General features: G+C 52.2%; 6 protein-coding genes across 6 annotated transcripts; 2 read left to right on the plus strand and 4 right to left on the minus strand.

Annotated features, from left to right (window-relative positions):
• Positions 1-310: 310 nt before the first annotated feature.
• Positions 311-547, minus strand: EI97DRAFT_380591 (uncharacterized protein; the record flags this gene model as incomplete). The annotated part of the gene is made up of 1 exon (XM_033795768.1): positions 311-547. A coding segment is annotated over one exon (237 nt), but the record flags the coding sequence as incomplete, so codon positions are not given.
• A 553-nt stretch (positions 548-1,100) lies between these two features.
• Positions 1,101-2,420, plus strand: EI97DRAFT_451320 (arginine N-methyltransferas-like protein; the record flags this gene model as incomplete). The annotated part of the gene is made up of 1 exon (XM_033800335.1): positions 1,101-2,420. The coding sequence occupies one exon, from the start codon at positions 1,101-1,103 to the stop codon at positions 2,418-2,420; it is 1,320 nt and encodes a 439-aa protein (XP_033652312.1).
• EI97DRAFT_434683 (NTF2-like protein) lies at positions 2,161-3,885 on the minus strand. The gene has a single exon (XM_033798689.1). It carries the CDS (start codon positions 3,642-3,644, stop codon positions 2,490-2,492), a length of 1,155 nt encoding a protein of 384 aa, XP_033652313.1. The 5' UTR covers positions 3,645-3,885; the 3' UTR covers positions 2,161-2,489.
• Positions 3,886-4,319: 434 nt separating this feature from the next.
• EI97DRAFT_380411 (uncharacterized protein) lies at positions 4,320-5,256 on the minus strand (the record flags this gene model as incomplete). Its single annotated transcript, XM_033795758.1, has 2 exons — positions 4,320-5,084; positions 5,143-5,256. The coding sequence occupies 2 exons, from the start codon at positions 5,254-5,256 to the stop codon at positions 4,320-4,322; spliced, it is 879 nt and encodes a 292-aa protein (XP_033652314.1).
• A 4,605-nt stretch (positions 5,257-9,861) lies between these two features.
• EI97DRAFT_380544 (acyltransferase-domain-containing protein) lies at positions 9,862-12,102 on the minus strand (the record flags this gene model as incomplete). The annotated part of the gene is made up of 3 exons (XM_033795763.1): positions 9,862-11,553; positions 11,617-11,854; positions 11,924-12,102. The coding sequence occupies 3 exons, from the start codon at positions 12,100-12,102 to the stop codon at positions 9,862-9,864; spliced, it is 2,109 nt and encodes a 702-aa protein (XP_033652315.1).
• Positions 12,103-12,496: 394 nt separating this feature from the next.
• EI97DRAFT_88715 (uncharacterized protein) lies at positions 12,497-13,566 on the plus strand. Its single transcript, XM_033803183.1, has 3 exons — positions 12,497-12,576; positions 12,682-12,930; positions 12,991-13,566. Exons 2-3 carry the CDS (start codon positions 12,707-12,709, stop codon positions 13,292-13,294), a joined length of 528 nt encoding a protein of 175 aa, XP_033652316.1. The 5' UTR covers positions 12,497-12,576; positions 12,682-12,706; the 3' UTR covers positions 13,295-13,566.
• The last annotated feature ends 158 nt before the right edge of the window (positions 13,567-13,724 follow it).

Below are 13,724 nucleotides of genomic sequence, written 5' to 3' on the forward strand. Positions count from 1 at the left end.
TGTATATAGATCATGTGGTAGAAGCAACCTTTTGCTCTCCACCTTTGGATAGCTTGAAATAGATCCCAACCTATCCAGCCATTCTCTCTTGTCTCACACAGTTGCAGTGTAGGCCTCAGAGATCTAGCCACTCGTGGAGACCCAGGGACTATCCTCACAAACTCCATTGTTCTCATATCCATTTTATATGCTCTTGTGCTCAATGGAGCCTCTCCCGCTTATTAGCCTCTGATAGAGATGGTTTCTGGTGTGCAACATATCATTTATAACCTCTATGTCTCAAGGCAGATCTGATAGCTTCGGGACCGACCTATAATTCGGAAAATTGTACTGAGAGCTCTAGGTAGCTCATCAGTCTTCTAGTCTTGCTAGAGACGACGAATAGCTCGATCTCATCTATCTGCTCCTCATTAAGTACTGGAGGACACCCTGGGTGCTTCCTAGGAGTCACTTTATAGGAGGCAGCATACTGAGCTTGAGCCCATGAGATGTTGAGCATCTTCGTGATGTCATCCAATTGCCATCCAACATCTCGAAGTGTATGGACTTAGATCCATTCATCGTGTGATAGGTATCGGTGGTGAGGATGAGATTGATTAGATTTAGCAGATTCTGATTCAGTAGATTGAGATTCAGCAGATTGAGATGTTTGGAGTGAGTTATTGAACTCCATAGTGGCATATCGGTTCGTTGACAAGCGATGGATTGAGAGTCGTGATGGAACAACATGGAAAGTACTCCGAAGTAACGAAACAGTACCACTGATTATGTCAGAGGCCATGCATCTCGTATGCGGATGATGCAGGACATGTCTGGTCGATAGACGGAGTCTTATTGGTCAAATTGTCTGTGTAAGAATCCACGCTTGGGCCAACTCCGAGGATCCACATTGACTACTTCCCCCAGCAACCACAGTACGGAGTAGAGGTGGGAGACATGGCCAGCATGACAAGCCACTTCGCTCCCAGGCGTCCTGCATGACTCGCGCTTTGAAAACTTCCCCACTGGATTGCACTCACCCCACACACTCCTACATGTATTCTTCTCCTCATACACCTGCACGGCACGTCTCGCACAAACACTCGACATTCTCCACGAAAATGGACGACCCGGCCTTCGATACCTCGACCGACCTCCATACCCAAAGCATCCTCCTCGCAGCCGCGCACCACGACATCGGCGCCCTTCGCGACCTCTTGCGGAACACGTCCGCCAACGTGCAGGACGAAGAAACAGGATTCACGCCGCTGCATGCTGCCATTGCCGCATTGGAGCCTGGACTCGATTCCCATGATGATGGTGATGATGGCGCAGGAAGAAATGGGGCCGAGGTGAATGGCCATACCAATGGCGACGTTGCGCACGCCGAGAGCGAGGAAAGGAAGATGGAGGTAGAAGCGGCCGTGAAGACGGTCAGATTTTTGTTCGAGAACGGGGCCATCTGGAATGACCTCGATGCGAATGGGGAGACGCCTGGGTGTATTGCGCATAGGCTGGGCTTGAAGGAGCTGTACGACTTGTGTGTGGATGCGGGTGTGAGGGCAGAATTGCTGCTCAGTCGGTTGGACGAGTATCAACCACTTGATGGGGACGATTCAGATTACGAGGAGGAGGATGAGGGGGGCCAAAACAGGGAGGAGCAGGAGGGGGAGGACGAGGTCAGCAATATCACCGAAAAGGTAGAAGAGATTGCCCTGCATGGAGAGGCCGCGGCGACACAACCTGGGGACGAGTCGACCGCAAGCGCAAACTACTTGGCGTCAAACTTGACATTTCAGCGAAACAGGATACTCGATGGAGCCGCCAACGGCGTCATGATGGGGTGGGAAACGACTTTGATGCGGCGGTCTGCGGAGCTACTGACGCCACGGGAAGGCCTGAGGGTGTTGAACGTCGGCCACGGCATTGGCATCATCGACGCCATCTTCCAAGAGCGCAGGCCTACTTACCACCATATCATCGAAGCACATCCGGACGTCCTGGAGCAAATGAAAGAGGGCGGATGGTACGACAAGCCTGGCGTCGTCGTCCATCAAGGCCGATGGCAGGACATTGTTCCTGGCCTGGTTGAAAAGGGCGATCTATTTGATGCGATATACTTCGACACTTTTGCGGAAGACTACAGAGCGCTGCGGGAATTCTTCACAGAGTATGTCATTGGACTACTCGACCCTGCAGGCGGACCTAACGGCGAAGGAGGCAGATTTGGCTTCTTCTGCGGCATGGGCGCAGATCGACAGGTTTGCTACGATGTCTACTGCAAGGTCGTGGAGATGGACTTGTTTGAAGCGGGCTTCGACACAGAATGGGAGACCATACCGGTTCCGGATCTGGATTCTGAGGGCGAATGGGAAGGAGTGAGGAGAAAATACTGGGTTCTCAAGAATTACAAGCTCCCTACCTGCAGCTTCATTGCTTAGAACCCCCCCAAAGCATAAACCCGACCGCCAGTATTTGAACGTCCAAAGACTCCAGACTAGAAGCACGCCTTATGAACCATTCACGGCATTCAACTCCTGCAAACCGTCCAACAACCCGTGCATTCTCAGCAAGCCGTTGTAGGCGCCATGGCGGGGCTCCACCAGCTGCTTGGTGGCCTCTGCACCCACCACGGGCAACCGTTTCAGGCCTTCATCCTTCATCTTCTTGGGGACCGCCTTGGGGTCGAGGAGGCCGACCTGCATCAAGACGGACGCCTGATCCCAGTACATGTGCTCCGATACCAGTTTTCCGCCCCTGACAGCTACAATGCTCACCACTCCAATCTCGACGTACTTGTCCGTTGGCGGAACTCCGGGCAAAATCCAGTCCATATCATCCGTGTGCGTGAAGGAGATGATCATCTCGTCCACCACCCTGTCATGGCCAATGGTCCTCGACACAAGACGTATTTCAAAATCTTCGACCAGACTGGGAATGAAGATGTCTTGGTAGAATTCCTGTAGTTTTTTCCTGCCTACCCCGCCCTCTAACGTCGGCAGCAGGGTCACATGCGGCGCATTCTGCGTCATGCGGCTGACGACGGCCATACTGCCCCGTTCTGGATCCTCGATCTCGTATTTCCCCTTCCATGCCTCATCCGCGACGGGTTCAATGTCCACGTCCATCTTTGCGCCCCGGTGTATCGCGATCAACGACCTGCTGCCCGCCAAATTCGCATCGCCCTCCGAGTAGTTGGGCGACGTAGGATCCGCGAAGCCAACGGCGCAATGCTCATACTGGTAACACTTCCACGCGCATTGCTCCGGCGGTGGGCACTTCTGGCTCAGCATGGCTACGTGCACCGTGACATTCAGCATGCTTGGGTATTTGTGATTCGGATCGGGGAGGTGGGTAGGATAGTAGGCGATAATCGCCGAGCACTTGTGCATGGGCTTCGTGGCGACTTTGAGGATCTGGGTTGCCGCTTCGCCGTAGCAGACGATGGCGTACGTCTCTGTGAGGCCCATGCCATTGTCTAGGGAATGGATGGTGCGGAGGTAGGCATCTTTGTCTGTGCGGTCGTAGGGTAGGTAGTGGACATCGAAGCCGTCCTCTCTCCAGTAGAGAAGGGTACGTTCAGGTGGGTGAGGGGACGAGGAGGTCACCCATACTTGCGGGGGCTTTCGATCGAACGTGAGGAAGCTGCCGCCTCTCTGAGACATGGTTGTATCGTGCTGTTGCGACCAAAGAAGGGGTATGGCAAACGACGAGGACGGTATATAGGATTCGTTAGGTTGAGGCTGGATGGAAGGCAGAGCGAATCGTGCTAACACTGTCTGTCGAGCGCTAGCTGGCTCCGGGCGACCCTAGAGAGCCTCGATTGGCATCCGGTTTTTCATGTCCGCACGGCGTGGAACGACGTTCTCTGGGTCCTCTTAAGAGGCGTGCGAGGTGCGAGGCACAATCTTTGTTCCAAGTTTCGGGGCGGTGGGGAAGCTCTACGTTCCTTGTGGTAGGGGATGGAAGGTCAGCCACGGACTATGACGTCACCGCCAATGGACACAAAACCAACACCACCAAGACACGGCCTGAGCGCGCCAGTGCGGAATTTGTGTTACACAGTACTATGTAGTACTTCGTCTCCTACAGTGTACAGTACTGTCAGTAAGTACGTAGGTAGTATCCACGGTACAGTGTATAATACAGTACTTACAAGATGATTGTCCTGTATATTTGATTTGATGGGACAGAGATGATAGTCGTGTCGTTCCGGGTCACTCCACGCTCGATCGTGGGTGAATACATGATGGTTCAGGAGGTGCTCCGTGGTTGACAACTTACTCTTGCCATCCCTCCTCCATGGGCCTGGGGAATGGCCTGGTACTAGGCATGTCATCCTACCACGGAACACCAAACGCCTCCAACACCTTCCGAGGTCCCAACCTGATCCACTCATCGGCCATCTCCCTCTGGTGCACCCAGACCGACCCCATCATCCCCACCGTATTCGTGCTAACGCCTCCAAGAGCATCGCTTCTCCTTGGTATCACGACCAGAGAATCCCTCCACAACACGACATTGTGAGGACATGGCTGCTGGCTGCCCGACAACCCCAACACGTGCCTGGACTCCTCGACATATCCTTCATAGACCCCCAGGAGCTCTGGCACCTCGACTTCTCTCAGGCCGCGTTCAAATCGATGCATGAGATACTGGAACGGCACTTTCCGGCGGCTATCCCCTTCGTCGACCGACTCCACAAACAACCCAAATGCCCTCGGCGGGCCTTTCAACGCTTGCAGGTGCTTATGCAGCCGACTACAACCTCCCCTTTCAGTGCAATTATAAATCACGTACATTTGCGGCCCCCACTCAGGCTGCCTCATCGCCTCCAATGCAGCAGCAAAGTCGTCTGCGTCGAGCGGCTCCGTCTGCCGACGGTACGAATCCGTCGTCAACAGCATGAATTGCGGACGATCGACGCAGAACATGTTGAGCGCGAGGTCGTGCGTCCCCCCGTTGAGTTTGCCCAGAATGAGACGCGAAGTGGGGAGATACAGGTCGCTGCCTGGACCCCATCTGGGGTACGAAACCGGCGTGGTGAGGGCTGATGTGGTCATCTGTGGCTTTTTGGTGAGGGAGGGGCAGATGCGGAATTCCATCTGGAGTTGGTGTTAGCATGGAATCGAATTGACGCGGTGCAGGTGGGATTGCTATTACAGGGAACCCCTCGTACTCCTTCTCGACTCTCTCATGGGGTCCATAGGTGATGATTCCTTCCTGTACCAACTCATCAAATGTGGAGAGAACACTTGTTTCCGATAGTCCCTCCATCAGATGGCCAGCTATTTGGCTCTTTTGTGGTGAAAGTGGGTGTTGCGCGGGAACTCGACGGAAAGGGCCTAAGCACCGCCTACGCACCTGTATAACCAGTACTCTACTCCGGGTACAATTGACCCTGGCGATGTCCCCACTTTTGCTGCTAATGGTGTGTTGCTGTCACTTGGAGCGAGCAGACAGGGAATCAGATAACAGCGATTAGCGATGCAGATGATGGGTAAATCTGGGAACGCTCGGTACATTTCAGCATCATCAGATATTAAAAACTCCATCACTATGTGGTACGATAGGACGAAAACAGGATGAATAATCAGAGGTGTCGGACCTCCGTGAGTTATAACGTGTTCCACCAGTGAGCTGGCCACACCACCGAGCTGGCCACCCCACCAAACCGCGCCAAAATGCGTCCACCTTTTTGATCATGGTTCGACAACCACAAGCTCAATTAGTATCAAAAGAGGGCAGAATTAGCCTTGCTCTTCACTCTTTCAAGTCTAATCCTTGTCAGTCCTTACGGAAGCTCGCAGCAGTATACGACATGCCCAGAGCGACTCTCCAGACACATCTTAACAGTACCCCCTCATGACATGAGACTATACCTGTCAATCGCAAGCTATCACCTGTTGAAGAGCAGTCTTTTGTTCGCTGGATCCTAGACCTTGACCAACGAGGTTTTCCACCATATATCATCGACGTACGATGAATGGCAGATGCTTTGCTTGCTGCTCATGGTGAGCAGCCTCCCCCCAAGCCTGTAGGCAAGAATTGGGTGTCACGCTTTGTCAATACTCAGCCAGAGCTCTAGACTAAATAGGACAGGAAACTGCACTCCTAGCGTGCTCTCTGTCAGGAACCAGTCAAGTTTAATGTGTAGTTCAAGCTTATAGATAACACACACCAGGTGTACAGGATACTAGATCAAGATACCTACAACTTCGATAAGACAGAGTTTATGATGGGAGTTGCTAGCACATCGAAGGTCATGACTAGCTCTAACACTGTTAGTCGAGTAGTTACTGTACAGTCTGGCAATCATGACTGGGTTACAACAATCGAGTGTATCAATGCATCTAGCTGGATGCTCCTACCCTCCATCATTCTATCAGGAAAGCTACACCAGGCTAGCTGGTATCACGATATCCTAGATGACTGGACGTTTGCAGTGAGTGACAATGGTTGGACAACTGACCAGCTTGGTCTAGCCTAGCTAAAGCACTTCGACAATCAAACAAAGTCACGTACAGCAGGAGCCTATCACCTACTTATCCTAGACAGCCACAGTAGCCATGCAACACCCGAGTTCGATCAATACTGTATAGAGAACAAGATTATCAGTCTCTGTATGCCAGCTCACAGCTTCCACCTCCTACAGCCTCTAGATATCAGCTGCTTTGCACCTCTCAAGCAAGTATATGGACATGAGGTGTCAGAGCTCGTACACAATCACATCTTCTACATCGACAAGCAAGATTTTCTTAGCATCTACAAGCATATCAGGCCTACTATATTCACAGAACAGAGCATTAAGAGTGGCTTTCAAGCCACAGGCTTGATCCTATACTGTTCTAATCGTGTCTTGTCATCGCTTACTGTTATCCGAACGCCATCTCCACCAGCACAAGAAGCTGACAGTGAGAGGCGCTGGACTGCAGAGACACCTCATACAGTTGCCTAGCTCCAGCAGCAGGCTCAACTAATCCGTAACCATCTTGGTCGTCAATCGCAGAGCCCTACAAGCTAGACAATCGCCCAGCTTATCAAAGGATATTAGATGGTGATGCATTCAGCGACAATTCTTGCAGAAGAAAATACTAAGCTATGTCAGGCCAACGACCGCCGAGAGCAGAAGAGGTGATAGCGACAGCAGTATATTGCTACAGGAGGGACTCTCACAGGCCAGGAAGGTCAAAGGCTGGCTATAGAGGCTGATAGGCTGGTTGAAGTAGATGCGCAGGCTCAGGCATCACAGGTCTATCGACAAGTACCACCAACCTGCTCGAAATGCCACGTACAAGGCCATAACAGGACTCAATGTAGAAGCAATTAGGAAGATTTTGTATATATATTTGTATAGAATTAATTCAGTCGTTGTTTAGTTATCTATCAAAAAGGTGCACGTGACTTGGTGGGGTGGCCAGCTCGGTGGTGTGGCCAGCTCACTGGTGGAACACGTTAATGTGTTTGATCACTCATCCGGCCAGATCACTCATCCGGCCAGATCACTCATCCGGCCAACCCACCAAAAACACGATGCATCTTCTCACAACACTCACGATGCTACCCACCCAGCACACCCAGCAAGCTCAAAAAGAGGGTAGGCTTGCTCTTGTGAAACAGGCCTTTCAAATAAGCCAAAAATTAAGCCAGCGTAGGCTAGCTAGGTTGTATAGTATCTCTCGGTCTACTCTCCAAGATCGCATCAATGGCTCCCTCTCGCAAGCTCTTGTCAATGCATAGAAATGAAAGCTACACCCTACAGAGGAGCAGTCTCTAGTAGATTGGATCCTAGACCTTGATCGACAAGGATTTCCACCCTAGATTATCGATGTACGATGAATGGCAGATAATCTACTCACTACATATGGCCAGGAACCTCCTCTCCCATCAGTCAGCCAGAAGTGGATGTCCCACTTCATTAACTACCAGGCAGAGCTCCAGACAAGGTAGAATCGCAAGTTCTACTCACAGCATACGAGATCTGAGGACCCAGTCATGATCCGTGCATGGTTCGAGCTTGTAGAGAAGATACATCAGTCATACAACATCTTAGACATGGATATCTACAACTTTGACAAGACTGGCTTTATGATGGGGATCGCTGCGATATCAAAAGTCATTACAAGCTCTGAGGCAGTCGGCTGGGCAGTGACTATACAGCTAGGTGATCGAGAGTAGGTAACGATAATCGAGTGTATCAATGCGTCTGGCTGGTCTATCCTACCCTTCGTCATTCTGCTTGGAAAGCTCTACCAGGCTAGCTGGTATGAAGGCCTCCCACCTGAGTGGGTTATCGCTATTAGTGACAATGGCTGGACGACTGATGAGCTTGGCCTTGAGTGGGTAAAGCACTTCTATCGATATACAGGGCCTCGCATAGTGGGCATCTACCGTCTGCTTATCCTCGATGGCCACAGCAGCCACGTAACACCTGAGTTTGACCAGTTCTGCAAAGAGAACAAAATTATCACACTCTGTATACCACCACATATGTCGTACCTCCTACAGCCACTTGATGTTGGCTGCTTCTCACCTCTCAAGCGCATATATAGCCATCAGGTCTCTGAGCTTGCATGACAAGGCATCTTCCATATCGACAAGCAGGACTTTCTACAGATATATCCAGGTATCAGAATGACAGTCTTCTTAGAGCAGAATATCCAGGCTGGCTTCCGGGCAACAGGGCTAGTCCTAGCCTGTCCAGAACGTATCTTGTCATCGTAAACAGTGGTCAGGACGCCATCTCCACCAGGGACAGCGGCCAACGCTGAGGTCGTATGGACGGCAGAGACACCACATACTATTGCTCAGCTAAAGCAGCAGGCTCGACTTATCCAGGACCACCTTCGTCAGCCTTCTCAGAGTCCTACTACTCAGGTTATCTGCCAGCTTGTCAAAGGTTGTCAACTTGCAATGAATTCAGTAACGATTCTTACAGAGGAGAATAAGAAGCTTCGACAGGCTAGTCAGTGCTGGCAGCATAAGGAGCAGCAGCGCCGATAGTATATAGCCTGTGGAGGAGCTCTACAGGCAGAGGAAGGTCAATTGCTTGCTGCAGAGACAGAAAGGGTGCTCCAGCAGGTAGAGCAGGTGGGGCAGCCAAGTAGGCCTCAAGCACCACCAACCTGCAGCAAATGCCATGAATAAGGTCATAGAAGAACTCAATGTACTGCTAGATAGCGCGCATCTAATAGATCTATTTACTATATATTTTATCGTAGTGGCGTAGAGTTATTGTACAAGAAAACACGAGCATTTTGGTGGGGTGGCCAGATGAGTGATCTGGCCGGATGAGTGATCAAACACATTACGGAAGGTCCCTGACTAAGCAGCTAGTCACGTGCTATGTACGGTGCCAAGTAATCTATGGGAATCACCACAACTTCCTAGGTATCCCGTCTCCGATGATCCGGAATCGTGTGTACAGGCCGCCTTTGATACAGCAACAGCTGTTTACTGCCGTCACTATCAATCTCTTGGGTAGGCATCTCTACTCTGAGCGAGGTTTTGTAGAGTAATCCTGCTGTTTCATGCCTCAATGACTTTGAGACCCACGGCCACTTCTCACTCATGGCAACCATGCTGCGGGTCCGATCCATTCCCCTCAGAGAGGCATTATGGAACCAATGGAGCATCCAGGCGTCTTCCTTGGTGTCTCAAACATTCTCTCGTAACAGCGGGGCACCCAATGTATCCCATCTTGCGTAATGCATCACTGACTCTTTCCACACGGAACTGCCTACTCTGAACTAGGTTATTCCAAGCGGACTGAGAGCAGGTGAATTTTGCCGGGTACGTGCCAGGAGTTTCGGAGACTCATGCGTTCTTCTTACGATTAGGTTGTCCAAAGCGCTGCCGGATATTCTCTATTCGAGGGATGGCTTACCCCTCAGGTCGATACTTTGAGCCGGTGCCTACACTGAAGGTTTTCTTCGTAGCAACGCGTGTCTGGTCAGGCTGCGCCGTCTTCTTGGCTGGCGAGATACCCTCCGTCAACGAGGGCGTCTGCTTACTAGCGACTGTAGGCTTTGCGGTTCTCTTCAAATCTTGAGCTCCAGGGGTCGGCTTCTGTTGCGCTCCCATTGTACCACTAGGCGTGATCTTGATTGGCACACCACTAGATGTCATAACCACGCCAGATTTCTCTTTGCGAGCCTCTTCTGCATCCATTTTCCCCACCTTGATGACGACCCCATCCTTCGTGACTATGGTTCCCGTCTTCTTCGCCTCCTGCGCCTGTGTCTTGGGGATCTTGATCATGACTCCTGATTTTGTCATTACGTTTTGCATTTGCCCCGGAGAAGCTGGTTTCATCTGCGAAGGTGCATCTGGCGCAGGCTTTGCCGAACCATACGTTATGTTCTTCGCTGGCGAAAGAAGATTGGCGCCACTCCTCGTCCTGGCCGGAGTCTGGGATTCTGCGGCACCAGAGGCACCTTTCTGCAGAGCACGAACACTCCTAACAGGTGGCGCGGGCCCGGGTTTTCTGATGCCTCCTGGGAGAACCATGCCACTCTTGATGGCGGTCTCCTTTACCAATTTGGCCAAGTTCTCTTGCGTCAACTCCTGCACCTTTGTGCCATGTTCCTTCTGCCTTCCATCTCGCTTGCCGCCCATCTTAGCAGCATTTACAATCGTCTTCTCCAGTTCATCGGGACTGGGCAAGCCTTTCATTTCTCCACCCTTCAATAGTGTCTTCAAATGGTCTTGGAGAAATTCTTTCGCGCCCGGAAGCGGCAAGTCATCTGGCGAGGCCCCATAGGCGATGGCCAACGCCGTCACGACGCTTGTAATGGGCGCAAAGATCTTGACAAACTCATTCCAGTTTCCAGACTTGACCTCCGTCTCAATGCTCACAGCCGGCTTGGGCATGCCCCGCAGCGACTTCCTTCCTGACTTCGTACTCTGCTGCGAACCCAGGTCGAGGTGTTGCTTCCAGAAGTCCTCGGCGGGAAAGCGCTTGTTCTTGACAAAGTATTCCAGCATGTAGTCCTTCTCCCGCCACCGATTGCGGAGCCAGACTTCAAAAGCCTTGCCGTTGTCGATGGGAATGGAGTCGAGGTGGAAGCGGCGCCAGTGCATGTTGACCGATTTGGGAGGGCGGCCTTCGAAAAACGAAGACCGTAGCGTGAAGATGTCCTGGCCAAACTGCCCTTCTGGGACTCCTTCGTACGCGATGGTGCAGTCATATAGCCACTCGGTGGTCTGGCGCAGCTGCTGCAGACAGAATCGTAGGCCAGTGCTGCGGGGCAGCAGCTGATGCTTCATGTCCTGCACTCCATTCTTTTCGGCCCACTGCCGGCTCTTCTCCCTCGTGGACGCTGACAGGTTGGTCCCCTCGGGGAAGATGATGAGCCACATTGGGTCATTCGGCTTGTTGAGCTGCGAGAGGTGACTCTCGAAGGTGGTTCGGTCTTGCTCCCACTTTCGGGAGAGAAAGATGAAATTGTAGAACTGGCAGCCCCAGCCGATGATGGGGATGTTCTTCAATGACTCTTTCAGAATGATGTAAATGAAGCCGTGCATGTTGTTGCAGTAGGCTATCCACCAGAGATACAGCCAGTCGGTGTATAGCTGGGAATGTGAGCACGCGGGCGACGGTACGTTAAATCTCGATTACTTGATGCCAGAACATACCTGATGGTTAGCCATCAAAACCATGCGGTTTGCAAAGTTGCACTGTAGGCTCCCATCCTTCTTCCTGATGAGCTGTCCCACCATGCTTGAATCCCAGCTCACCCTGACCACAGTTGGGGCCCACCATTGAGTCAAGCATGTGATGAGGATGGCAAAGCATTCCTTTGTATAAGCCATGTAGCCCTCGTAGAAGACTGGGTCAATCAGTTTCAATGGAGCACCTAGTAGCTGAGTCGCGCTGATCCTATACCGCAGTGTCAGTTCGGCTCCCCGTCCTGGCCCATGTGGCATGCGGTTGCAGTCTTACGCCAAAACCCCCGACATGAAAGTCGATGCCAGCGTGAAGGCCCTCTCAGCTTGCGATAGCTCTCCATGGCGAGGAGGTCCCGCAGGATGATTATCGATGTCGGGCTTTGCGATGGACAGGCCCGCGCCCAGGTCCTCCGTCTTCCGCTTTCGTTCTGCGGCTGTTGCAATTGGCGACATTTGATCGGGTTCCCAAGGTGATCAGTCCAACACAGTCATTGTACCTGAGTAGTGTAAGAGATTTTCTATCGTCTATCGACACCCTTACTGGGACCAAAGATGCTCACAGCTGACCCCTGCCGCCGTTGATGTGCGGTGGTGTGGCGGGGCGTTGTTGATCCATGGATGTTGTTGATCTATGACGTAGTGTGTGGCGCACTTCCCGCTCCCGCTGGCCAACTCGGCAGCGCGACACACCACAGTAACAGTAACAGGAACAGTGGGTGGTGGCACAAGCTCCGTCATTCATCCTTTGGAGAAGCCAGAGGGTTGCCCATCGTATATTGCCTCTCCAATTCTCAATCTGGGTTCAAGATACCCACCAGATCCAGAGTTTGTTACAAGTTCCAGAAAGGTGGTTCTACTTGTACATATTTCACTCTACACACAGTTGGCAAAAGCCCTGTCTTTTCCCCCCTAAAGGCCGACACTAAGGTGGGCACTGTTTCGTTTCCCAATCATATCCTCCCCATAGGCGACTCTATTTTGGCTCCCGTCGCAACACCCTTCATCTTCCAGGCGCTTACATACATACATCAGTCTCTACTCCAAGCCACCAGTCAATATGCCAGCCTCGGTCGCTTCAGCACCGGTGCACCGCACCACTTCGAAGACGCCGGCGTCGCGGAATAAGAAGGCTGCGGGAACGAAAGCGCCAGCAAAGGCCGTCAACGACGTTACCAATGGGGCCGTCCAACCACACGCCTCCCCCTACGAGATCATGGCCTCAAGGATCGCAAACCGTGTCGCGGAGCTGGCAGAGAACATCACCTTTGTCGAGCGAGAAAAGTGCGTCATTCCAAGAGATAGGATCGATTCTACGCATCCCAGACACTGACCATTTGCCAGGCCGCGGCCACAGTCGCCTCCTCAACCAGCCCAGCAAACCCGCCGCAAACCTCCACGAAAACTCGAAGTGCGAATCCCGCCCTCGGGCACCTCGCCCACCAACGTCACCTTCTCCGCACCCTTCCTCGACAACACGCTCGGGAAGCTGCTGGCACTGCAAAACCGCATGTTGCAGGTCAGCCGGGACATTGCGGCGAGCGAAGATGTCGACGAGGCCGTCAAGCAGGAGCAGTTCAACCAGGCGGCCGAGTTGTCGCGGATCATTGCGTTGATTTGCGCCGAGAAGGCGCGGCAGGGAGCCTAAGTGTTGAGACTGATCGGTTTTATCAACGGTTCCTATCCGTTACTTTGCTTTGGTCATTGCGAAGGGTCGTGTCTCGGTTTACTGTGAGCCAAGGGAGGTATATATGGGAGCGATATCACTTTTCTTATTTCCTGCGTTATAAACAAGGACATATTCATCACGCAAAAGATGCTTGTTGGGATGTGCCATTTTCATCACACAAACAGTTTGGGAAAGATAAATAGCAGATACCCACGCAAGCTGTGCGACCCTGCATCTTACCACCTCCCCATTCTCCGTCCCAGGGTGTTGCAGAGCTACGTCATGGAGGAAGGATCTCCGCCCCGCTGGACGCCACACTGCGTGCAGCCCCCATCGTCATCCTCCACAAACAAAGCGACTGAGATAGTATCGAACCCTCCCATTCGTACATAGTAAAACTTGTAGAAGA

Source organism: Westerdykella ornata (genome assembly GCF_010094085.1).
Source record: "Westerdykella ornata strain CBS 379.55 unplaced genomic scaffold EI97scaffold_17, whole genome shotgun sequence".
Taxonomy (NCBI): domain Eukaryota; kingdom Fungi; phylum Ascomycota; class Dothideomycetes; order Pleosporales; family Sporormiaceae; genus Westerdykella; species Westerdykella ornata.